The sequence below is a fragment of the Hylobates moloch genome, unplaced genomic scaffold (genome assembly GCF_009828535.3).
Source record: "Hylobates moloch isolate HMO894 unplaced genomic scaffold, HMol_V3 SCAFFOLD_2, whole genome shotgun sequence".
Lineage (NCBI taxonomy): Eukaryota > Metazoa > Chordata > Mammalia > Primates > Hylobatidae > Hylobates > Hylobates moloch.
The window spans coordinates 174285987-174311701 of record NW_026652277.1 but is presented as its reverse complement, the minus strand read 5'-3'; the positions used below and the strand labels follow the sequence as shown (position 1 = coordinate 174311701).

Below are 25715 nucleotides of genomic sequence, written 5' to 3'. Positions count from 1 at the left end.
GCCTTCTGTGATTGCAGCCAGAATAAGCAAGGCCTCTAGGCATTAACCGAGTGGCTCCCCGTCACTGCTCCTGGCTCTGGTTTCTGAGACAAAAACAAACTATTTAGAAAATTATTTCTTTCCTCGGAGCACAGATACCTGTCCCAGACACAGTGTTACTCAGAGAATTTCCTGGGACAGTCCTCCCCCAGCAAGGGCAGCTGCATTTGAAAAGAAAGGGTGGCATCTCTTCAGTCACCGAGGGCCCAGATCCCAAGATTCATTTGTTTATCTCATTGGAGCACATTTGGCTCTTGGACCCCGATAGCTGAGGCAGAATTTCCTGCCAGAAACTGGTGACAACCCAAGTAAAATGAGAAAGAACCAAGACTTCCAGTGTACTTGTGTGTGCCTACAGCAAAACAAAGAGATGCACATGCATTCTCCCGTCTCATCAGAGAACTCAACAGAGCCCTCCACGCTGCAGCATGTACTTTAAGATCCATCAGAGAGGTATACGTACAGTCTACCATCTCATCAGAGAACTCAGCAGAGGCCCCCACTCTGCAGCACATACTTTAAGATCTATTAATTCAATTTCAAAGGGGACCTTGGCTTGATTCCAGAGCAATGTCAGACATCAGTATCGTTTTTAAAAGCCACAAATTAGAGCTGAGCCTTCATGGCTTATTTATTTCTAATCTTTGCAACAACAAAGACCACTTTGAGCTTTGCTCAGTCTTAATTAAAAATTGAAAAGGCTTTTCAGGAAAATTCCCTATAGCTATGCTTGTATTTCTGATAACAGTACTTGACCTGGCCTTTTAAACTTGAAAAATGAACTATCTTTTAATTCATAACTCAATTCTTTTATACTTTAATATGGAATGAGGGTATAATTATTCTCTTTTCCTGCAGAGAATTTCCCAGAATTCCACTGCAGCTTAAATTCAGAATTTTGTAAAAATCCCAACTTATTTGTTTTCATTGAATTTTGTATAGAATTTTTATTCTATAGAAAAATTGGACGAAAAGCATCAAGGTTTAGAAAAACACTAGAAGAAAGATATGTATATAAAATTGGCCAGACATTGTGGCTCACGCCTGTGATCCCAGCCGAGGCGTGTGGATCAGCTAAGGTCAGGAGTTCAAGAGCAGCCTGGCCAACATGGCGAAACCCCATCTCTACTAAAAATACAAAAATTGGCCAGGCGTGGTGGTGTGCGCCTGTAATCCCAGCACTTTGGGAGGCCCAGGCAGGCGGATCACTAGAGGTCAGGAGCTTAAGACCAGCCTGGCCAAAATGGCAAAACCTCATCTCTACTAAAAATATAAAAATTAACTGGGTGTGATGGTGGGTGCCTGTAATCCCAGCTACTCAGGAGGCTGAGGCAGGAGAGTTGCTTGAACCCAGGAGGCGGAGATTGTGGTGAGCTGAGATCGCGCAACTGCACTCAATCTGTCTCAAAAAAAAAAAAAAAATATATATATATATATATATATATATATATATATATATATATATAGGAATATAAGATTCTTGCTTGTTAGGTCCAAAACATCTAGCGAGGGCTGAGGATTTTTCCTAAAGCCCTCCCTATCTTGTGAAGGGGCTATTTAAATCATGGCACTTGTTGCTTTCCGTGAATGTTTTTGTGCTTTTGAATCAGCCAGTACCTGTACAATTCTTCGTGATATTTCATGTCCTTACTATCTTCATGGAGGTCTAGCCCATTTTTACCTCTCAAGTTAGCACAGAGGCACACATTTGGCAATCCCCATTGTTGGCAATAGGAGAGCAGTTTCCCAACTTCCAGGTGAAGCGGTGTGTTTGTCTCATTTTTCATAAGTCAACCTGAAAAATCTCTACAAAAGTAAAGCACATGCGCCTCACCCAAGTAATTCCACCTCAAATAATATATCCTTCAAATATATTCACACAAGTGCACAGAGAGATATGAGAGGCTGAAACCCACATCACCCAGGGACGGTTAACTGAATTACCGTCATCTACACAGGAGATACTATGCGAGTATTGAAGAGTGACGTCATTCTGCATGCACTAACATGGAAGGATGTGTACGTTAAAAAAAGAAGTGTTAAGTAAAAATAGCGCATTGCAGCACAGAACGTTCAGACTGATCCTGTTTGTGTTTTTAGAAGCAAGGGAGGTAAGCAAAGAAAAATTCTGCAAACACAGGCAAGCAGCTCCTACAGCGGGTGCTTCTCCCCGGAGGGACAGGCAGAAGGGAGCTTTTCCTTTCACCTCATTCATGCCAAGAGTTGGACTTTTTCTGCCAATATGTATTATTTTTATGATTGAAAACCCAGTTTTTAAAAAGCTGTTTTAGGGAGAAACATTTGATGCCAGAAACTTCTCTGTAACGTGCTAGCATGCGCCCCACCTTGGGCCACCCCCTGGCAGTTAGCAGGACCATGCTGCCACTCGCCATGCTTTTCGGGCAGCTGACGAGTCACGCTGCCATCGCACTGTGGCCAGGGCCGCCCCCTGGCAGATCGCAGGACCACACTGCCACCTCGCCGTGACTGGAGCCACCGCCTATCCCCAGCATCGCCTGCTGCCCCTTTCCCATGGCTCTTGGGGAGACGCTCGGTGCTTTCATCCAGAGCAAGCGTAAGTGGATAATGGGCAGTCTGGCCCGTGCCTTCCCTCACTCGTGGGCTAGGCTCTGGGGACCCACGAAGCCACAGTGTGGCCTCGTGCTCATGGGCTCTCTGACAGCAAACAGCAAGGCCAGCTGCAGCCCAGACGTGCACAAATGCCTGCGGCCAGGGCAGAGAAACAGATGAGGCACAAAATGGATCTCAGCAGAGGGGAGAGGGCCTGATGGAAGGGGAAGAAAGAGCAGCAGCGAAAGAGGAGAAGGGAGCCTGTGGGACAGGCCGGAGTCCAGGGCAGGGCACAGAAGCAAAGCGAAGCCAGAGCCAGGTGCTCAGACCCACCCCACCCACCCCTTCCTGGCCGTGTGGGCCTGAGCGGATGGCTTCACCTCTCTGTGCTTGCTTATTTATTCTACGAACTGAGGGTAATACCAGCACCAACATCATGAAGCAGGTAGGAGGATTTGAGGAGGCAGAACAGTGCCTGATGTGTGGGAAACACCGTAATGGGTCTGACAAGTAAACATGTAAATACGCAGAGAGCACCAGTGTGCAGAGTCCCGTGGCCGGGAATGGTGTCCAACCCCCAGGCCTCATTGCTTCCTGCTCATCTGACTCTTTTCTTTCTCTGCCACTTGGCTGTGGGGCAGAACAGAGAAACGTTATCTGATGCACAATGACCGAGGAGCCACAATTCTGAGAGTTTTCTGGAGAAAACCATCGTTTTGTGAGATGCATTTTAATAGATGTTGTTAAACCCTCTGCCGAGCTGGTTGCAGAATGGAAGGGTAAACGGAAAGCCTGCAGTACCAGCCAGAAGAGCATTGAGACCAATCGCCAGAGTCCTGAAGCTCACCCGGGAAATCCACCCTGGCGAGAGCACAGAGTCATGCCCGCCTTGCCCGGGGTCTGATCCCTCAGAGGGTAACATCTTCACACGGTTGCTGCCAGGAACCTTGCCGGTGGCTGAAACTCCTCTTTCAAGACCAAGCTTTTATGATGGAAATCTGTGTAGTCTCTGCCTTGTCATTCCCAAGCGCCCAAATGACATCTGGACACTTATTATAACATAAGCATGTGAGCATATGTGCAAGGGACGTGCCGCCTCAGGTGGCAGGCACCACGACCCCACCTCTGCCACTCCCTCTGAGGTGACGCACGGTAACCGCCCCCCCACCCAGCCGAGCTGCCGCAGTCACCACCTGTGGGGCCGCATGCGTGAGGGTTTGCTGCGCACCCCTCCCCTGCTTGGCCTCCCCTGGAAATGTGAATTGGAGTCAGAAAGGAGAAGTGGAGACGTTGGACGTATTTATTCATCCAAACGTACACGAGAGCCAACAGTTCAGACTCTGTTCTTGCAGCAATCAGAGCGCTTTATCTTGGAGTCACCGTTTCCTTTCCTTTCCTTTCCTTTTTTAAACAGGGTCTTGCTCGGTTGCCCAGGCTGATCACAGTGGTGCAGTCATGGCTCACTTCAGTCTCAGTTGCCTGGACTCAGGCAGTCCTCCCATGTCAGCCTCCTGAGTAGCTGGGACTACATGCATGCAAAACCACACCTGGCTAGTTTACTATTGTTTTGTAGAGAAGGGGCTGTGCTATGTTGCCCAGGCTGGTCTCGAACTCCTGGACTCAAGCAGTCCTCCCGCATTGGCCTCCCAACATGAGATTACAGGCGTGAGCCACTGTGCCTGGCCAGAGTCACTGTTTTCTTTCAAACATTATTATGTTGCTGGGGGAGGATTTGCTACAGTAAATCGGGTGAATGTGACAAAGTATTGGGGTGTTTGTGCTTTTTCTCCCCTTGTTCTGGGAGAAGAAAATAATTTTCTAAATAACCTATTTTTTAAACTAAAACCCTTCAAATTTGACATTACTAAAATCATAGTTCTTTAATCTAAAATATTGTTTTAGTATTTGGTTTAAATTACGGGTGAGAGAAAGATGGACCTACCTCCTCCCTAGGTGTAGAGATGGGTATTGGTTAAAAGATACCAGCCCCCCAGAGCTCACACAAGCATGGAGAATGGCTCACCCCGGGCCGAGATCGCCCTTCAAACCGCGTCTAAGTGAGTTATCATCAAGCTTTCGAGGAGCTGTGGACCCTCCCACAGGTGTGTTTTACAACCTAAGATGCCCAGGTTCAACATGAAGAAGCTACAGTCAGAATTAATTGCCCAGCCTTTTTCCAGGGAGGGCTCTGGATTTAGTTGCCTCAGGAGCTGGAGCCGGATAGTCTGAAAACCCCGCTGGGCAGAGTCACCTTCACCTGCACAGGCGGCTGGGTTTGTGGCTGGAACATCCCCCGCTTCCGACTGCCGTGAGCCTTATTCTCGTTCCTCCAAAGAGCCTGGAATTGAGTTCTCCCTCTGACCATCTGGGGAATTGGTGGCTGTTAGAGGCCTCGTTCTAACCCTGGGCCCTCGCATGGATATGCAAGGCAATCACACACCTCTAGCCGCCCCTGTGTTGAGCCTCTCTGATAAGAGCTCTCCCACCCTGGACTGTGCCGCACAGGACCTCAGCTCCCAATTGAGGGGCTGGGAGGAGGGGCGAATGCGTCTTCATTGCCTCCCACCCACCTGTCCTCTCTTGGTGTCTCCTCTAGTGCGAGTCCCCTCGAGCTGTAGACTCTCCCTCTCTATGGCCTCCCCCAGGGAGGGAGGGGACCCCTCTCTGCCTCTCGACCTCCTCGCCCCTGCCTCTTCCTTAATGAGCCCCCATCAGCGGGAAGCCTCTGGATTCCCAGACAATTCCGTTCAGTCCAGTTGACAGAGGAATCAGTGGACAAAACGATAAGCTAGAAATTAGGAAACCGAAGGAAAAATGTGCCCTCCGTGTGTGCGCAGTGTAGTGGGAAACGCGGATAAAAACACACGTCTCTAATGCCCGGTGGACCACAGTGAACACTGAGCTGTTCACTGGCCACCCCTCTGTGTGAGTTTCTTGGGGCAGCCGTGACAAAGAACCGCAAACTGGGCAGCTTGAGCAGCAGAAATGTGGCCTCCCACAGCTCTGGAGGCCAGAGGTCCAAGCTCAAGGCTGCAGGGCTGCGCTCCCACTGCAAGGAATGTGTCCCGCGCCGCTCCCAGACCCTGGGGCCTTGCTGGCCAGCCTTGACACCCTTGGCTGTGAATGCCGCACCCTGACCTCCGCCTCCATCTCCATGTGGCCTTCTCCTCCGTGTGGGTCTGTGTCCAAATCTCCCCTTGTTCTAGAGACAGCAGTCATAGGAGATGAGTGCCTGCCCTGCTAATGCCAGACTCGTTATACCTGCAGTGACCCCTTTTGCACATGCAGTCACATTGTGAGACACTGGGGATTAGGGCTTCAGCATACGAATTTGGGGGAGTTTACCCCTCCCAGAGTTTCTGCACAGCTATTTACAGCTGGAAGAGACAGCATAATGTGTTTATACGTGTCCAGACTACCAGAACTACAGACACATCTCATTCCTCTCTTACGTTCTGCAGGTGAGTAAACGGCCCTCTGCCCCCGTGTGAGTTGCTCAAGGCTCCTTGGCTTCTGAGTCTAAGACTAGCATTTCTCCCACCTCCACATCCCCTGAAGATAAAATGTCTTCATTCAAAAGAGTTCTAGACTGAATCCCCCAGCCTTCGTGTGTGATCTCTTCGGTGAACGTGTACTGAATGCCTGTAGCAGATGCTGGCTTAGGAAGGTGGGTGGCACTGCCACTGCCCTCCAGAGGCCGCTGGTTTGGGGCCACTGATCTATTTGAGTGGGGGCAACAGAGCCGCTCCGTGAGGATACCTGGGTTGGGTCTCAGAATACGTCCCAGATGCTGGACGGGGTGCCGGGGGGAGGGGGCCTTCTGGGCCCAAGAAACGTCACATGCAAAGTAGTAGGAGGAAAGGAGGAAGAATGGCACACCTGGGGGCATGTGTGACTCTGTGATGTCCCCATGCCTGGGTGACGGGTGAGTGAAGAGGAGACAGGGCAGCCAGAGGCCGGGCCACGCTCGTGAGTATGTGGTGGATGTGGTGTGCGTGGGGGCTCTGAAGGGTGCAGCCAAGGGGACACCAGTCTTGTTTCTTAGCACTGTTGTTCTGGTGGTTGTGTGGTTGTGAATTAGAGAAAGACCCTGGGGTGGCTGTAGCAGCGTAGGGTGACCCAGTCTAAGCAGAAGCACCACAGGCTGGAGCTGGCAGCAGGAGTGGGCACATCCCGCGATAGAGGCCTTGGAGGGTCACACCCGTGCCTGGGCTGTCTGCTTTCTTGTCTGTGCGAGGAAAAGGCCTCCCAGGTGGAAGACTCGGTGACTCTGAGTGATTTGCAAATCCAGGAATTTCAAAGAATAGAATAAAAGAAAGGTGAGAAAGGGGCTCCTGGCCAGCGCCCTCGGCACTGCATCCTGTAAGCATGGACCAAGGCAGCATCACGGGTGAGCTCCGGGATGAAGCTCTGCAGGAACAGGCTCAGCAGGACATCCGGCCCCTCTGCGCTTGGCGCTGCTCCTGGCTGAGACGGGAGAGGCTTGCAGATGTGGGTGATGCTTCCGCTGAGCAGGCTTTGTAGGGCTAGACCCTGGGTGTGGTGTTTGCTGCTTCTCATTACTTAAGTGAGTTCCATTTCTGATAGAACTTTATACCATAGTGATGTCTAGAAACAGCTGTAAATGTATCCTGCACTGAGATCAGGAACTGCTGGGGTTTTCAGCACCAGTGTTTGTTATTTGTTATCTCGCGACTGTTCCCCAGGACAGGAGTTGCAGTGAGTATAAAACTTCCTGAGCCTACCTCCAAATCTTCCTTTTTTCCAAAGCTGACAGCTTTCTAGCTCATTCCGAATGAGCATCGGTAGCTTCTCCTAGAAACTCATGAGCTATTCTGAGACTCCCAGGGGGAAGTTTAAAGTGAGGGAAAGGTTAGAAAGGAATTCAATGTGCTGATGAGCACAAAAATAGCACAGCAAATCAACGCCCATCACCTAAGCCGGGTGTGCTGTCTTCACAGCACACCTGCTGCCTGTGGCTCACGCACGGGCAGAGGGTTTTCCGTTGCTCTTGTTACTGTTTTCCTGTCCAGAACTGATCTCCAGATGATGCGTTTTTAATGACTTCAAACGTGGTCCATTCTGATCCTCATCCCAGTTTCTACTGGCATTGCTGGGACTGCCTGTCATAAGCCAGGCTTTGATGGTTGCTGAAGACCAGGCAGCCCCACCCTCACGACCAGCCCTAGGGAGCCGCTAGAGACCCATGCCCAGGGCCTGTCCGCAGAGCTGGCTCCCGCACCGCTCAAGCCGGAGCCCCTAGCCCATCCCTGACTCCCGATCGGCTGAGTCCTGTGAGACACGAGCAACTCCCTGACAAAGGCTGTAAACATGAAATAGATGAAATTTCAAATTGGCAAAAAAAAAAAAAAAAAAAACCTTTAAACAAATAATGTATAGAGAACCTGTAAGTGATGAGGAAATTGAAAAAGCAGACCTAGTATTTAAATCAGTGATGGAAGTTGCCCTGGACGGTTATAGGCTGGACATGGGGGGCCAGTTAGGAGAAACTTGCAGTGTGTAAGAAACCTAAGGAGGCAGCCAGTAAGATTCTACTGAATGTTCCCAGAAGTGTCGGAGATGGGTTTGTGTGACTCTCAAACAACAAAAATGAAAATATGGCAAAGGAGTCCCAAACCATGAATTAACCATCTCCTAAAGCTATCTGTGGATATAAAGACACAATGCATATGTTTTTGGCAGGTACCAAAACCCTTTGGGACTCACCTGCCGAGAATTTAGAAGCCCCACAATGAAATGAATGGCTTACCTCGTGAAAAATACGAAGTAGAAGAGCTGGACAGAATCAGTGCAATGAAAGAATAAATCATCTATGCAGTGGCTCATGCCTATAATCCTAGCACTTTGGGAGACCCAGGCAGGCGGATCACTTGAGCCCAAGAGTTTGAGACCAGCCTGGGCAACATGGTGAGACCCCATCTCTACAAAAAATACAAAATATTAGCCAGGGGTAGTGGCACATGCCTGTAGTCCCAGCTACTCAGGAGACTGAGCTGGGAGCATCATCTGAGCGCAGGAAATTGAGGCTGCAGTGAGTCACGATCATGCCACTGCACACCAGCCTGGGCGACAGAATGAGTCCCCCCAAAATAAAAAAAAAAAGTCCTCTCACAGGTGCTGCACTGCACTTTAAAACTAGTCATTGATATGAGAGTTCCAACTGGTTGCAAAATTATACCCTTAACCAGAGCACAGCAATTGGAGACACAGACCCAGATAAACACATTAGGTGATGCCCCAATTTGGAGATAGACCACAAGCCATTTAAACAAACAGGATTAGGTGTTATTACTACAGAGAAGAAGTGTGATTCATGAATCTTCTGTTCCCCTGAACCTTGAACTCCTATTTGCCCTGCATTAAGGAACTTAATGACAAATCGCTAAGCCTGACAGGAGGGAATTCCGGCCTTCTGTGCTCACAGTTCCTGTCCCTGTTCTTGTCAGTGCTTCGTGATCTAGATGAGTGGCAGCAGTCCTCTAGAACCAAGGAAGGCCTTCAGTGCATGTCATCAGCATCCCATAGCGAGTCAGCCATGATTCCAGCATCAGCCTGATACTTTCTGATTCTCCCCGCCCAGAACTCCACTCACCGTCATTTGTCCAATGTGTTCAGTGCAGATAAAAACGGGGAGCCGAGTGCAAAGTCACCTATTTTAACAAAAATAATAAACCTGACTGCCCTGGGAGGGTTGACACAGGTTTCAAGGTGCTGAGTGCACAAGTCCTCCTCCTGTTTCATGTTTCCCCCTATAATTGGAACCCCTGTAATTTTTTAGTGATAACCAAAGTGTTATTCCCCTGTCGACTCTTTTTGCTGAGGCCTTTAAATATGAACATGGTGCAAAATCTTACTACCTTAGGGGAAAGGAGGTAAAGATAGAAATGTGTGGATTTCAGTGATCCGGGTAAACCCAGCACATACCAGTTACGTAGTAGTTATACCAACACCTGTGTTTCCTCTGCGCCTCACTTTCTAAATTCCTGCAGACCGTATTTGCAAATGATGAATAAGAAGGAAATACAGCAGGTACAAAATGTGAAATAGACCCTCCAAAGAAGTACACACAACAAGTTGCCACACCTGTGCGTGTACCAGGGCCTCTGAACTGTTCGTTCCAATCATCAGCCATGCGTCCAACAGTCACCAAACAAAAGAGTAGAGGAGAGGCACACTTCAGAGGAGGGTCTTTCTGTTAATCATCGTGACCAGAAGGACTCTTCAACCCGGAGTTCTGGTCATCATCAAAGGAGGCCTGCACACAGGATGGGCGCTTGGGGAGGGCTGTTTGGAAGTCAGACTGTCGCTCTGGAAATTTCATTACAGCAGCCATTGGTGCGCCTGTGAAGGCTCGTGCCAGCTGCTGCGATTGCGAAGGCCTGGGATCAGAGCCCTGGGCTCAGGGTTTAGAGGAGAACAAAGGAGATAGACTGGGGGACCCAGAGGGGCCTCAGCAGGGAGTCCTCAGGGGAAAGACACTTCAGAAGGTGGGGCGTCTCGGCTGCGTTTCAGACATGTGCCTCCAAACCCGGTACCTATAACTCATAACCTCTGGTCTGATTTTGAACAAGTTACCTGACCTGCGTCAGCCTTAGTGTCCTCGTCTGTAAAACGGGAACAGCGATTGTGCATCGGATGACCGAGATGTCCGTGTGCTATGTCTGTCCTATGATCCTGCATCCTCATGGAAGGAGTAACTTCTGAATGTGTGCCCTTCTTCTAATTCCTTCTAGATGGACTTTCACGTCAAAGTGTGAATAACATGAAGCTGATAGTGCTGTGGGAGTGCCTTCAGGGGCATTTAGTACGTGGGTTCTTTCCTAGCACCATGGCCCTGGCCAAGCTTCCAGGGTGAGGGGACTGTCTCTGAGACATTGACTCCCTAGAGGTGCTTGCTGAGGCCACCGCAGCTCCCGAGCCTCCTCCACGTCACTGCCCAGAGTGCAGAATGGAGGGGTGGGAGGGGTAAGGACACGGGCCAGGTCCAGCCCATGATGGCGCCATCTCCTGTGACTCCCGGTGACCTGCGCCACCCCAGCCCAGCTTCAAGCCGGACAGGCCGGGCCACACCTGTGCTGACCACATCCCCGAGCAGCCCTGCTCTTCCAGGAGTGAGAGCTGGACATGAGGGGGGCTCCACAAAGGGGCATATGTGGCACAGGAGGCTCTGATTTGGAGCACGGCCATTAGGAGTTGGCAGCCGAAAGGAACACAGCTTGCAGAACAGGGGAGCCAGGCCCCAGGGATCACAGCCTCCCCAGACCTAGGCCTGGAGCTGGCAGGAATTCCCCGGCCACTGCCGCCGCTGCCCCTTCCAGCCAAGCCTGCCTCTTCTCGGACTCTGACCCGGGAGGATGGGCTCCTCTGCGGCCGTCCCATCCCGGAGAAAACAGAGTCCTAGAGCTTTAGGGCCTCTGGTTTTTAATTAATAGACTTTGTGTTCAGAATAGCCTTAAGTTTACAGAAAAACTGAACAGAAACTGCAGCAAGTTTCCACGGCCCCCTCACTCCCCGCCGCACAGCTTTCCCGAACAGCAGTGCCTGCATGAATGGGCGCGCTTCTGCAGTCGGTGAGCTGAGCTACTGACTAAAGGCGTTGTCCACACTGGGCTCATTCTGGGGGGACAGTGGTGATTTCTGGCAGATGAGTAGACATGTATCCACCGTTAGAGAATCATGCTCCCCAAAAGGGCCCCCAGTGCTCCGCCCACTCCTCCCTCCCTCCTTTCTGCCCCACGGCCTTAGGATTGTACGGCAACAAAGGAAGGCAGGAAGTTAGGTAGAAATAACGGAACATAGCAGAGATATTTGTAAGCAGCCTCCAGGTAAAAACAGTCACCTGTCTGAGCAGGCTCAGGGGTGGCCAGGTATGGGCAGGCGGCTGGGCTCTGGCTTCCTCCGGGACTCAGTCCTGTCAACCCCTCTTCATTTCCTAGAATTCTTCCCTCCCGGGTTAACTGCGGCAGCTTTGCCAGGCACTCTGCTCTGCAGCTTCCCCTCCAGCCTCCTGGGAGGCCCACCTGGTGCTCACACTCACAGGCACCTCAAGCTCCTGGGCGTGACAGTGGGGTGCTAGGCAGCCCTCACATGCAGCAGACAGCACCTGGCTGGCCTGTCCCATGCCTCTCTTTACCACCTCTTTTGCCCACCCCAACCCCAGGCCCCCTCTGCCTCTCAAGCCCTCGGGGCTGAGTTGTGGCTGTCTGAGCTGGGGGCATGGGCAGGTGCGCAGGTGCCTTGGGCAGGAGTAAGCAGCCTCTGGGCTCCTTCCCACGGCGCCACCTCAGCACACCCCCACCCCCCACACTGCTGCATCGGAAACTGTCATAGAACCCCGTCTTGGATTTGTTCTGATGATCATTTCTGTGTTGTTGTGACAGGTGCTGGCACTGACGGAGTGGAGGAAATTAAGCGCCATCCCTTCTTTGTGACCATAGACTGGAATGTAAGTTGCATGTCGCAGTCCCCACCTGCATACGCGTGACACAGGAGTGGGTGGAGGGAACATAGCGGCTTGGTGCAAAGGGTCCTCAGTGTCCGGGTCACAAGTAGGTCGGAGGTGAATGTAGACATGCCACCAGCAGGCAGGGAGCTCCCAGGACCCTGCTGAGCAGGCTGGCAACTTGGGAGGCACAGACACATGAGTGCCCCTCCCTCCAGTGCGAGGCCTGAAGTCCCCTCAGCTTTCCTCCTTCTACTCTCCTCTGCCCATCATAGTCGAGGCTTCTGTCCTCCCTGCACCCACTCCCCAGCCTCCCCGAGCCCCGCACATTCCCGATTGCTCTGGAGTGATTGTCTTCTAACCTCAAGGGCTGAACAGACAAAAGTCCCAACGAGCTGCTCATCCAGGACCCTTTAGTTCTGGGGCTATGGGCAGGCCCAGATTCGATACTGCATTTTCCATCGTGAGTCAGGCTGAGGCCCACATGGAAGTCACATTAAAAAAAAAAAAAAAAACAGTGCCGAGTTGTTAGAATAAACTGGAGCTTCTGTTAGTGGAGTTACTGGTGAAGCCTCCGTTTCCAGTTCTCTGGGCCAGGCTGGACATTGTCTAAGAAGTTCTTGTATCTCACTTTTCACCAAGCTACAAGTGTCAGTTGTCTATGTCTGCCAAGACGCCAACTCCAAATGGTGAAGCAGTCAGGGTCTGACGCGTCCCCCGTGCAGGGAATTCTCACGGCTAAAACGCGGAGGCTGTTCTTTACATCTGAGGAAGGCAATGCCTCCTTTCCTATCAGTTGCTTTTAGTTCTTTCCTTTAGGTTAACACAAAAACAACTGTGTTGAGATTTTCTTTTCCTGACCTAACAAGTTAACCTCACAGGATTTTAATGGAATACTTTTTAAGATTTAAATGCCCTCTACAGTGTAGAGTCTATTATCTGCTTTCGCGTTCCTGTTTTTTTTTTTTTTGTTTTTTCGAGATGGAGTCTCGCTCTGTCACCCAGGCTGGAGTGCAGTGGCGCGATCTCCGCTCACTGCAAGCTCCGCCTCCCAGATTCACGCCATTCTCCTGCCTCAGCCTCCCGAGTAGCTGGGACTACAGGCGCCCACCACCATGCCCAGCTAATTTTTTTATATTTTTAGTAGAGACAGGGTTTCACCATGTTAGCCAGGATGATCTCGATCTCCTGACCTCGTGATCCGCCCGCCTTGGCCTCCCAAAGTGCTGGGATTATAGGTGTGAGCCACTGCGCCGGGCCTCTGTCTTCTTTATGTCCTCATGGAGTCTGGGGCCTCCACACATTTCATTAAGAGGTGGGCCCCACCTGCAGCCCCAGACCTCTCCTCTGGGAATGTGTTAACACCAGTGCTGGGTAAAACCAGCCGGCTCTCCTCTTCCTTCAGCCTGAGCCCCAGCACAGCACTCAAACTGGGGAAGAGTGATAACTTTTTAAAACCTAGTTTTACAGTTCTGATTAAGGAACTTTTATAAGATTAGACTTCTTTTCAAAAGTAAGATTAGAGAGAAGAGTGTAAAGTTTCAGGACATCTGTGCCTCCCAACCAGGACCTCCAAGAAATGAAAACCAAGGCCTCCCTTTGGAGTCTCTTACTTAGCTTTCCTGAAAATTTAAGCTTATCAGAACCTCAGGCTGTGCTCACCTCACAGATGGGCACCTAAGGTCACTGTTAGTCGACCCTGCGTTGGAATGTATTTTCTATGGAGACTTCACCTTACATGGCGTTTAGATCTCAGACAAGCCTGTTTCATGGAGAATGGACCTGGGTGTTAGCCTGAGGATGGTTAGCACAGCACCGTGCCTGGAACCCAGATGCCTGCCCCTCAAGGGGTCACAGCATGTGGCATCCCTTCCCCCACCTGCCAGTGGTCAAGATGGGACCACACAGCTCCTCTCCGTATGATCTGCTTCTCCATTTCTCCAGCCCTTTCTGCTGGGCGTCCCAGTCTCAGGCACTTTCCAGGGCTGGGGATAGAGCCATAGATGGAACAAAGTCCTGCACCCGTGGGTCTTGTGATGACTTGGCAGAGAAAGGCGGTGGACAGATGGGTCTGCACGTGTCACAGGAGGACACTGTGCTGACAAGGAGGATGCAGCTGGGGACAGATGGAGAAGCACAGGAAAATGGTCGGGACAGCCACACCTCACCCCTCCCATCCTCGCGGAGCCTCCTTCCCGTGCTTCTATGGAACAGGTTCCCCCCCAGCACTGGCTCCAGCTGGTCTGGCTTCCAGGGCCCCTCCTGCCCAAGTCCCCCAAGGGCTCACTGGTCTCCCCCTTCCAGTCTGCCATTCAGTGTCATCTTATGAGACCTGTCCTGTGGCTCTTCCAAACTGCAGCTCCTCTCCCAGCACCCCAGCCCCCGGCCTTGCTCTGTTTTCGTATCCCTTATCACTTTCTGACTCGCCTCATAATACCATGTATTTCTGATGTTTATTATTATTTTCTGTCTCCTGCCACTAGAATGTAAGCTGCAAGATCAGGAATCTGTGGCTTAGAGGTGTATCCCACAGCTCTAAAACAGGGCCTGGCTCAAAGGAGGCACTTTATGAATCCCTAGTGAGTGAGTGAATGAATGAGTGAGTGAGTGAACGAATCAGTGAGTGAGTGAATGAATAAGTGAGGGAAGGAGGGAGTGAATGAGGGAGTGAATGAGTGAGTGAGTGAATGAATTAGTGAGTGAATAAGTAAGGGAGTGAGTGAGTGAATGAGTTAATGAGTGAGTGAATGAGTGAGTTAGTGAGTGAATGAATGAGGAGTGAATGAATGAGTGAGTGAGTGAATCAGGAAAGGAGTGAGCGAGTGAGTTAATGAGTGAGTCAACGAGTGAGGGAGTGAGTGAATGAGTGAGGGAGTGAGTGAATGAGTGAGGAATGAGTGAGGGAGTGAGTGAATGAGTGAGGGAGTGAGTGAATGAGGGAGTGAGGGAATGAGTGAGGGAATGAGTGAATGAGCAAGTGAATAAGTGAATGAGTCAGTGAGTCAGCGAATAAGTGAGTGAATGAGTCAGTAACTAAGTCAGTGAGTGAATCAGTGAATGAATGAGTGAGACTCCCAAGACAGGAGTCACAGCTGTCGAGGGAGACTTGCCCCCTCCATTTCCTCGCTCTCACACTCTAGTCCTTCCTCCAAAGACCTTGCCTGGGAGAATGGAGAACCGGGATTGCTGGGCTGGGAGGGGGAGCTGCAGGTGGGCAGGGCAGCATCCTGGGATGGGAGACCCTGGGGGCTGCAGCCTGGAGGAAAGAGAAGTCTCTCCACACCGAACCCCCAGGTGACACAGTCCAACACAGAGCACTCAGCCAAGAGTGGAGCCACTCCGAAGTGTGCATGGTCCAGAAGGGCTTACGCACTTACTAAGACAACCTCGTGAGATGCCTGGAATTTTAACAATACGATGGATTTGGAAAACTATGACAAATTAGATTAATGTGCATTCCAGAATGCTGAGGTCCGGCGAGCTCTGAGCAGAAGCCGCCTTTTTCCTGTGGTGATAAGAGCCTTCTCTACATAGCGCCTCTGCTCAGGGTGCTGTGGTCTGTCTGTGGTTGGAGAGCAAACACAGCCCAAGAAGGTGGCATTTCTGCGTCATTTCAAAGCAATCAGACTAGAATCAGGGCTGAGAAGTTCCTTTTGTTGCTCTTAGCACTCAATTTGATTTTATTTTGGCCTTGTTTTCGTTTTGAGAGAGGTCCTTATGATTGATCAGAACCAGGCGTGTTTACTTCATGTCTGTACTTGCCAGAGGAAGGCAGGCAGCAGTGCTAGAGGAGTGCCCAGCGCCCTGAATCCACACAGCCCATGAGTGGCAGAGGAGCTCAGAAATGCCGCTTTTGCATTAATTCATGCATTTGATAAATAACGCTTGGTGCTCACCCTGGTGGTGCATCAGCAAAGTGTCCATATCCATGACGTAACAGTTGGAAGGCAGAGCCCCGTCCTCCAGCTGCTCACAGACTGAGGAGTCTGCTGTCCCATAATGCCATCATCCACCGATGGAAGAGGTGATGCACAGTGAAAGTGGCCAGCAGAAAGAGAGAGAAATGATGCCTGAAAGAGGGCGAGTGGAATTCACCAGCAGAGGGGCAGAAGGAGGAGAAGAAGGATGCTTCCAGTAAAGATGTGTGGGCATGAAGACACCGTGTTCAGGACACCATGTAAACTGCAGGCACAGTCCCGCTCCACGATGGTCTTAGAAGCTGTCAAGATCTTGCTAGGATGAGTCCAGTGGTCACCCCATCTCAGCTGATCCTCTCTCATGAGTCGAGTTTGCCTGTGTGTTCTCCTGTGTCTGCGGCCCCAGTAGCAGCCCATGTGTCTTCATGGCTAACCTCAAACCCCAGTAACACATCCAGGCAAGCCATCAACCCATTCTTCAGAAAGCAGGGGCTAAAATGCAAGATGTTTAAAGGTATTTATTTAAGAGGTAATTTTACTCCGTGATGTATTTGTCCAGATGTGCCCATTCTACTTTTCAGCGGCTCAGGTAACTGAAAACCACAGTTCAGCCTCATTTGCGAGAACTGTTAACACCAAAAGCCATTCCCTCTGCAATGCAGACACTCCTTAATGATGAATGAGAAGACATTTCCTAACCACTAGATTTCTGCCTGGGTACTTCACCCAATGGCTTGCCTCAGGATCCAGCTGGGAAAATATTAGGATATATATTTTGCTTTCTGCTGCTGTCTGTGACCTGATACTGCCAGCAGATCTTTTTATTTTTTTATTTTTTTTTACATAAACACCTGTCATCCCGCTGCTGTCCCCAGGGTCTTCAGTGGCCTGCTGGAGTAGGACCCATCTGCTGACAGCAAGTGTGGGGACGGTGGAGGTGTGGGCTGCTGCCTTTTAACTTAGCTTCAGAGATGAGCAAGTGAACGTCTGCACGGGAGCCATTCCTTCTGAAGGCCAGCTCTGCTTGACGAGCTGAGTGAGAAGCCACGAGCTAATGATCGACTACAAACCTCTGCAGAGGATACGGCGGAGTCCAGCAGATGGAAGCTGTGTTGGTTTTTCCCCCATGGCTGAAGCATGCTGAGAACACAGAATTAGCACAAACCCAAAAAAAGCTTCGTAAAAGTTCATCACTGCAGACAGCACAAGCCAGTCCGAGGACGGCTCCCAGCCCAGCCTGGCGTCCCTTGCAGGGGGACCCAGAGGACTGCAAATATTTTTACAGCCGGTGAATGATGATGCTGGAGACACACAGTCACCAGGGAGAGGGACATCTTTGTTTCTGGAACTCTGTCCAGGGCCTAGACCCTTAGTATTGCACTGACTCTTATTATTACTGTTATTCGTTATTCATCATCAGTACTAGTGACTCATGTTTATGTTCTTTGTACAGTTTGAAACCCTTCCAAGCACATCATTAGCTGTTATGCTGTGAGATGGGAGAAACTTGTAGAGGAGACTGAGGCACAGGACAATGAGAAGCTCAAGGTCGCTCGGTGATCTGGCAGCGCGTGGGGTGTGCCCTGAACTTGGCTGTTGTGTGTCCTGGCGGGAGCAGAGGGTGGGTTCCGGGTCTTCAGGCCACTCTGGTCTTCTTGCCCACAAGTGGAGTATTTGCAGTATGGCGCAGAGAGTGGTTTGGGGGTTTGGAAGCTGTAGGCTGCAGGTCAGGGCCTCACAGCACAGGTGTCTCCATGCAGCTGTTGCTCCCATTGCCAGCAGCGAGATTTCTGTCCTTTTATTCCTACATTATATACACCAGGGGCACTCCCCCTTCAGGGAACCCAGCAAGGACTCTGTGCAATGAATCATCACCCTTTGGTTTAGCAGCTTTTAAGTCCAGGTGCTTCTTCTGTTGGACCCACCTACAGCCGGGTAAACTGCAGGCACAGTCCCGCTCCATGAGCCACTGACCTGTCACACCCATCGTGACGCTTTGAAAATCGTTTACATTCTTTCTGCGGCGCTTTCCATCCTGTGTACTCTCTGGTCTGCATATTTTTTCATTATTATTTTAGGAATAATCTATAAATGTGCCCTTTGCCTTATTGGAGCGTATTAATTCCAAAATGCCTGAAGCCAAAACTGTCTGCAGAAGGCAGATGTTAGGGTCTGAGACCCCACACTAGCATGTGTTTCCTATGTCATCCAGTCCTCGTTTTCTGTTGCTGTCTCTGTCCTCTTCTCACTTCGCTGAAGGTCTTTAGTATAAATAGAATCCTGACGGGCCTGCTCCGGGCTTCCTCACGTGCGCTTGTTTCCAGTGAAATTCGTTTCAGCACTGTGGCCACATTGCCATTCTCACATCCTGGGACAAATGAGATGATTTTATTTTATTTATTTATTTATTTTTTTTTTTTTTTGAGACGGAGTCTCGCTCTGTCACCCAGGCTGGAGTGCAGTGGCGCAATCTCGGCTCACTGCAAGCTCCGCCTCCCGGGTTCACGCCATTCTCCTGCCTCAGCCTCTCCGAGTAGCTGGGACTACAGGCGCCCGCCACCACGCCCGGCTAATTTTTTTGTATTTTTAGTAGAGACGGGGTTTCACCGTGGTCTCAATCTCCTGACCTCGTGATCGGCCCGCCTCGGCCTCCCAAAGTGCTGGGATTACAAGCGTGAGCCACCGCGCCCAGCCCAAATGAGATGATTTTAAATGTGCCTGGCAAATTTGATCATGAGACTGCATTTTCTCTCTGTCGGTTTTGGCATGAATTGTCCCAGAATCTCAGAAAGGGGGGATCCAGGGCAGAATTGCTAGTGTCTGTCTTGTTAAGCTCAGAATCCCAGGTGAGATGCTGCTGCTGTTTCACTCTCAACCCTGCCTACAGTGGTTTCCATACAAAGTAAGAGGTGGGATGACTTCTCCCCCAAAGCCTCAAACCCGTTCTTAGGTTTGCACATGGAAAGAAAAAGCATACATAGTAATAACACATATTAGCACCTTCCAAATGTTTACGCAGCATCAGGAAGACATTGACTGGCCTTTAAGATTGCAGCAAGCCTTGAGGAAGCCATCCAAATGGCCAGAGTGACCGGCTCCAGTTAGCCCTAGGCGGCCCGCACAGAACCTCACTGCCTGGCCCAGACCAGAGTGAAAACGCAGCAGCCTCCAGCAGATGGGGCATGGTGGTCTGGAGGCCCCAATGAACAGGCTGTGTTCAGAGCCGCAGTTGGCACACGCACCCATGTTACAGGGTGGACAGTTACCTGAAGGCTCCTGTGGCACAGAAGGAAGGCCCTGGCCCTCAGCAAGCGCTCCGTCCGCTCTCACACGCATGCCTCCCTCTGGTCTTGTTGGGGTCTGTGAGCCGAAAGCCTGGGCTCACAGCCGAGGGGTGGAAACACGGGGAAAGCAGAGGCAGGCTTCCTCCTGCCGCCGTCTGAGGAGGAGCCATTTGTGTGGTGCAAAAGTGCTACGGGACCACCTGGGCTTAGGACCTCCTCACTGGGCATCCCGGGTGACTCCCAGCACTGGGCTAGGCACAGATGGGGCAGAGCACAGGGGAGGTCTGAGCCCAGCCACCAGGCGCAGTGTCCTGGGATGGAGGGAACCGGTACCTGACTTAGCAGCAGATACTTTGTATTACAGGAGTGGGATGGCCTCAGCCCAGAGGAGGTCACAGCAGTACCAGTGCTGGGCTGTGAATCTGACCCAGAAGGCAGGAAGGTGACAGCCTCTGGATGTGAGCCTCCCGAGTCAGGGTGGGCAGAGATAGAGCCTGTGCTTTCCTGGACAGCTGTGAAGCGAGGCTGTGGTGCCTGCCCCATCGGTGGACGAGGAGGGAGAAGGATGTGGCCTGCAGGAAGCCAGGCAGAGCCTGCAGCCCTGCCACACCGGCGGTTCCATGGGGAGGGGAAGGGGTTCCAAGGACAGTGGCCAGTCACCTCAACATCCAGTCCTCCTTCTTGAAGAAACTGATTGACGTTACACTTTCGAGAGTTGGAGCAGAAACAAGGCAGGAAGGGTGAGGGAGAGAGAAGGAAGCAGGCAGGGCCAGGGTCTCCCACCTTCAGCCTGGGTGGCACCTGCACGATGCTGTGTGGTGGGGCTGCTATGGGTGGCTGGGTTCTGCACACCCTGGTCTCCACCCCCTGGGAGCCTGCAGCGGTCGCACAGGTGTGGCAGCCAGCAATGTCTTTGGGCACTGCCAAATGTCCCAGTGGGGGCAAAACCCCTCCATGAAGAAGCACTGGGCACCAGGCTCTGGGGATGGTTTTATCAGAGGCTGTGGCGGGGCAGGGCAGGGTTGGGCAAGATGGGTCCCCGGGACGATGGAGGAAGAGCTGGCGTGGCGGAGAGGAGCTAGAGGGGCCATGTGGGCCCATGCTTTCCAGAGGGAAACACTTCACACTAGAATTAATACGTGACAACCAGTTTTGTATTTTATTTTATTTTTTTAACAGAAATATCTTGTGTAAATAAATTCCTCCTCATAATAAAAGTAGGAGGTTTGGCTCTGTGCTGGATAGAGCTAGCATGCGCTCTCTCTTTCTTACCCCCTCCCCTCCCCCTCCCCCATCTCTCCCCCCCCCCCCTCCATCTCTTTCTCCCGCCCCCCTTCTGTCTCTCCCCCTCTCTCCCCATCTCTCTCTCCCTCTCCCCTTTTCTCCCCATCTCTCTCCCTCTCTCTTATCCCCCTCCCCATCCCCCTCCCCCTCAGCACACTGGCATGGCCCGTGCCTTCCGTCATCAGGGTGATTTGACTAAACCCAGCATCCTCTACTGAATCTGCCTGGAGGTCCCTCAGCCTTCCGGTCAGGCCTCAGGCCCCAGCCCTCCCTCCAGTGGCCCTCCCCCTCCACACTTCTCTCAGCACTGGGCTCCCCCAGCTCCCTCCGTCTAAGCACCACCTGCACCATCACCCGCCTGAGGACCACGACAGGTTCCAGATACCTGTGTGTTCTTTCTTTACATTGAATTCCCAACAGAATGCGTTGTTGCCCTAGAGGATTGAAAACAGCACATCTCAGCTGTGGAAAGCATTGTCAGGCAGGCAGCTCTGAGACCAGAGCACAGAGGGCTGTGGACTTTCTGTGCCTTCTGTCCAAGGTCCTGTTGGGGAAATAAGTTTGGGCCCAGAGGGGGCCCTGGGAAGGGCTGGTTCTCTGCAGATGCAGGCATACTCCTGTCAAGGAGCCTGGGCGCCCTCATTCTGACACCCAAGGCAGGTTTCTGGCAGAGGTGCCAAGGCCCCCAGAGCACAGGCCCTAAGACACTGGTAAGAGAGCACCGTGGGGTGGCTCTGGGTTGGCGGTTTTTGCAGTGTCCCGCAGAGCTGAAGTTCCATGATGCTGGCCCCAAAGTCCCAGGGCAGGGAGGAGAGAGCCACATGGCCTCTTCACTGCCGTCCCCAGTAGGGGCAAGTGGTGGCTGTCCTGTATGATTTTACTAGGAAAAGAAGATTCTACTACCAAGAAGAAGCTAGAAAAATATTGCCCTAAAATGAAGAACACTTAGCATGTCCCCAAACCCTCATACCTCAAGCTATGCCTTTTCTATATCTTTCTATAATACATAGTTATTATATATGCCATATTATCTATAATACTACACATATTAATATATTTTATGTCATCTATATTTCAGAGTATTTAGAAATCCCTTGTAATCCACAAGGCCAATGCAGTCTGTGATAAGAACGTCCTTCTCTGTCCGCAGTGTTCTGTGGCAATGTCTGTGCATCCTCAGCGCCCTGTCTTGCTTTCGTTGTATTAATAGACGCTGTACCGGAAGGAGATCAAGCCACCATTCAAACCAGCAGTGGGCAGGCCTGAGGACACCTTCCACTTCGACCCCGAGTTCACAGCACGGACGCCCACAGGTGTGTGCCACAGTGGTTCCCTCTATCGGTGGCTTCTCCCACCTCACCCCTTAGGGACAGATATCTAGGAACAAGAGATTCACATGCTTAAGAATTCTTTTCATGGAAAATAACTGTCCATTCTGTTTGGGTTTTTTGTTGTTGTTGTTTTCTCTGCTCAGTGATAAAGGTTTAAGTGATAGCCCCAATTCTCTGTTGTTCCCTACATAACCTCCACCTTGGAAATGATGAAGGTGTCCTATGGATTCTCTTATTCCAAGTCACCGGTCCAATTACTTCCTGTGTCAGAGAGACACACAGCAACAGCAAGAAAAGAAACTGGAGGCAGTTAAAATCCCCCTTTCAATTAAAGTGCATTTACGGAGAGGGAAGGCGGTCAGTTATGTCTGTAGATTTGTGAGCTATAGATATTATTCATGCAAAAAACAGAAACCCATTTGAAAAGTTGTATCGGCTGCTAAACAGCATAGCAATTGGATGCATAAATTTGGTCTCCTGGTGTGTCTGAAATTACTCTTGGGGTCTAGCAAATTTCATCAGAACTGGTCAGCTCCCTTTAAAAGTTATCTTTTTGGGATATTAATGAATTAAAGTTTGCTTTTTTATATATGGTAATTATCCTGGTCTGATAGGGCTGTCATAACAAAATACTACAGACTGGGTGGTTTAAACAACTGTCATTTATTTTCTCACAGTCTGGAGGCTGGAAGTCCAAGTTCAAGGTACCGACAGGGTTGGTTCCTGGTGAGGGCTCTCGCCTTGACTTGCAGACGGCTGCGTTCTTGCTGTGTCCCCACGTGGCCTTTCTTCTCTGTGTGCAAAGACAGCAAGATTGAGCTCTGGTGTCTCTCTGTCTTCTTATAAGGACACTAGTCCTCTTGGATTAGGGCCCCACACTTTTATCCTCATTTAACTTCAATTATTCTCTTAAAGGCCTGTATTAGTCTCTTTTCATGCTGCTGATAAAGACATACGTGAGACTGGGCAATTTACAAAAGAAAGAAGTTTAATGAATTTACAGTTCCACATGGCTGAGGAAGCCTCACAAGCATGGCGGAAGGCAAGTAGGAGCAAGCCCCATCTTACATGGATGGCAGCAGGCAAAGAGAGAGCTTGTGCAGGGGAACTCCCATTTTCAAAACTCTCAGATCTCATGAGACTCATTGACCGTCATGAGAACAGCACAGGAAAGACCTGCCCCCATGATTCAGTCATCTCCCACCAGGTCCCTCCCACAACACGTGGGAATTATGGGGGCTACAAGATGAGATTTGGGTAGGGACACAGAGCCTGAGATTTGGGTGGGGACACAGAGCCAAACCATATCAAGGCCCTGTCTCCAAATACAGTTACACTTGGGGGTAGGGCCTTAACATTTGAATTTGGGAAGGACATAATTCAGTCCATAACACTAACAGTATGCTGGTTATGTACAAAACCATCCACAAGCTCCTTCTGTAGACATAAGCGGGACAAGTCCAGGGAGCTGGTGGTTGGCCAGGCTGCGTCTTGGATCTACAGGGATTCACTGTATTTTTTCTCACTGCTTTTGAATCTGAAATTTTCTTATTTTTTAAAAGATAATCAGGAAACAAATAGATGGTCAACCACAAAATGTCAAGTAGATGAAGTTAGAGAATCCACTTTGTTCCTCCAGATTCAGGCTGTTGGTGAAATCCCTGTTTCCCATACCCAGATGAACACATTGAGGAGGGTGTGAGCTTGTGCAGATAGGGAGGGTTGTGGGGCTTTTAGTGGGACTTTTGATGGGCCTAGGCCAGCTCCTGACCCAGGCCACATTGGTACCAAGAACAGGAAGAAAGCTGATTCTGTGCACTGTAAACTAGGGAGTCATGCCACCGACTGCTCAGTTACTTCTTTTGGGTCGTCCTGCAGTCCCCAGGTACAATTAAAACTATCATTATAGCTTTGGTTCATCACTGATTCATGATGTAATGAGGCTGCCTTGGAGAACACTTCTGGGTCTGCTCTCTCCAGTAAGTGACTGTGGGATTTTCACCTCACCCCATTCTCAGCTTCCTTAGAAAGTATTTGTGTGTTGGGGTTAGTCCTTCCCATTGACAAAATTAACCCAGTTCACAGAACAGGATATCTTTTCAGTTTCTGAGTTTGGAAAGATGGGGAAGGATTTGGGGATTCCATCCTGGCTCTGCCCACAGGTCACCCAAGCAAGTCACGGTATTTCTCCACCTATTGTTGGCCTGAATGTGAAAGGAGCTCGGAGGCAATTAGGTCTGACCACGAGATTGTTGTCCCTGAGTCCACAAGGACCATAAGGTCCCTAACAGAATGCGCACACGTCCTCGTGAGGTGCCAACATGTGGGGCTGTGTGTTTAAAATGTGGAAAGAAAGTCTATGTTTGTGCTGCTTGGTAAGAAAATGTTAATACAGTCAATTCTAATATTCACATGGACATGCCTTTTATCTTATCCGTGAAGAATTTAAACCCCAACCTAGTTGGCCAGTGGAACCAGAAGCTTTTTTTGAGCATTTGGAGAATTCCATTGTATTTTAATAATAGCCAAAGGAAAACATAATTAGATACAATGCACTCCAGTGCTATTCAGAATTGGCTTTTTTATTCCTTAGTGTTTCCAGTTCTCCAATCAGTTTCACTTCATCACACCACAGTTTGCCTTTGAGGTAGGTAGTAATTGAAGGGCTAAAGACACATTAAACTCATTCTGATTTGTATAGGAGAGTAGGATTTTCTAAGCATGTGAGCTGAGTACATGGCTGGGTGAAGGAGCAGCTGTAGAAATGTGACTCTGAAGCAGCGGATCCTGGACGCGCAGTGGGAATTTCTTGTAGTTAGGCTTTCAGTCTCTTCTGAAACTTCAGCCAGTGCTCAAGCTGGTTTCTATTCCCTGATCACATATTGGCTGCCCACTGGAGCATGCTGCTTAGCTGGAGATGCCAATCTAAGATTTAAAACCGATCAGGCAGACTCCACAAATCAGGAAATACCCACAGGACCATGAGAGGTTGTTTGTAATTACTGTAGTTCCACATCTCCTTTTATCTAACTCACATTTTTGCTCTTCTTAAATACTGTGCTGAAAATCAGCATCCCCCAGGTGATTATAAAGTACTTTAAATTCTATTTAGGCCACCCGTCATTTCCTTACTAGCTAGCCACACCGACCAAATGTCAGCCTCTTAACTTTTGGTGGAGGCCCACTTGGCCTTCAGTCAATTGCTGTTACTCTTACCCTTTCCGCAGGCTCTCCTTGGTCTGTGTGAGGAGAGGCATCGGTTCTCTGGCCACGGAAGGTTGTGGCTGTGTCTTCCATGCCTCTTGGTTGGTTAGAAGACATTGCTTATTGGGATTACAGATTTTCCATTCACCAGTGAAACTGTCTGTCAAGCTAACATGGCCTGTGCCCCCACCCCCGCACACACTCCTCCACAGGCTGTAAATTAGACTCCCAATCCTTGCTCAGCACTTCACACTCGTGTGGCTCCTGCGGATTCCCTAGAATCAGCTCAAGCTCTGAGTAAATCCCTAAGGGAGGACACTCAAGTGCCTCCAGGTTTGAAGATTTCTTAAACCGTGATGTAGCCATGTGTGTGTCATTTTTCTGGGGGAGAATCTGCGGCCCGTGGTAGCTCAGGGGATCTTTGGGAGGAAGCAGACCTCAAAGCCAGACTTTGTGCAGAGAGCAAACCCCGGTGTAGCAGGAGCGCCTCCTCCTCGAGCGGCTCCGTGTGCCGGGAAGCAGAGCCGCTCAGAAAGCCCCGAGCTTCTCTGCTGGGTCGCACTGCAGAATTTCCGTTTCTAAAAACCACTCAGTGTACCTTTGGTTTTTTAACAATGCTTCG

At 50.4% G+C, this 25715-nt stretch overlaps 1 protein-coding gene across 4 annotated transcripts in view; it reads left to right on the top strand.

The window, feature by feature from the left end:
• The window catches only part of RPS6KA2 (ribosomal protein S6 kinase A2), a 456813-nt gene that overhangs the window by 389900 nt on the left and 41198 nt on the right, over positions 1-25715 (top strand). For all 4 annotated transcript variants that reach the window (XM_032162339.2, XM_032162347.2, XM_032162329.2 and 1 more), the window contains 2 exons: positions 12012-12076; positions 21769-21871. In XM_032162339.2, the coding sequence (XP_032018230.1) occupies positions 12012-12076; positions 21769-21871 (168 nt within the window). The remainder of the gene's footprint in view (positions 1-12011; positions 12077-21768; positions 21872-25715) is intronic.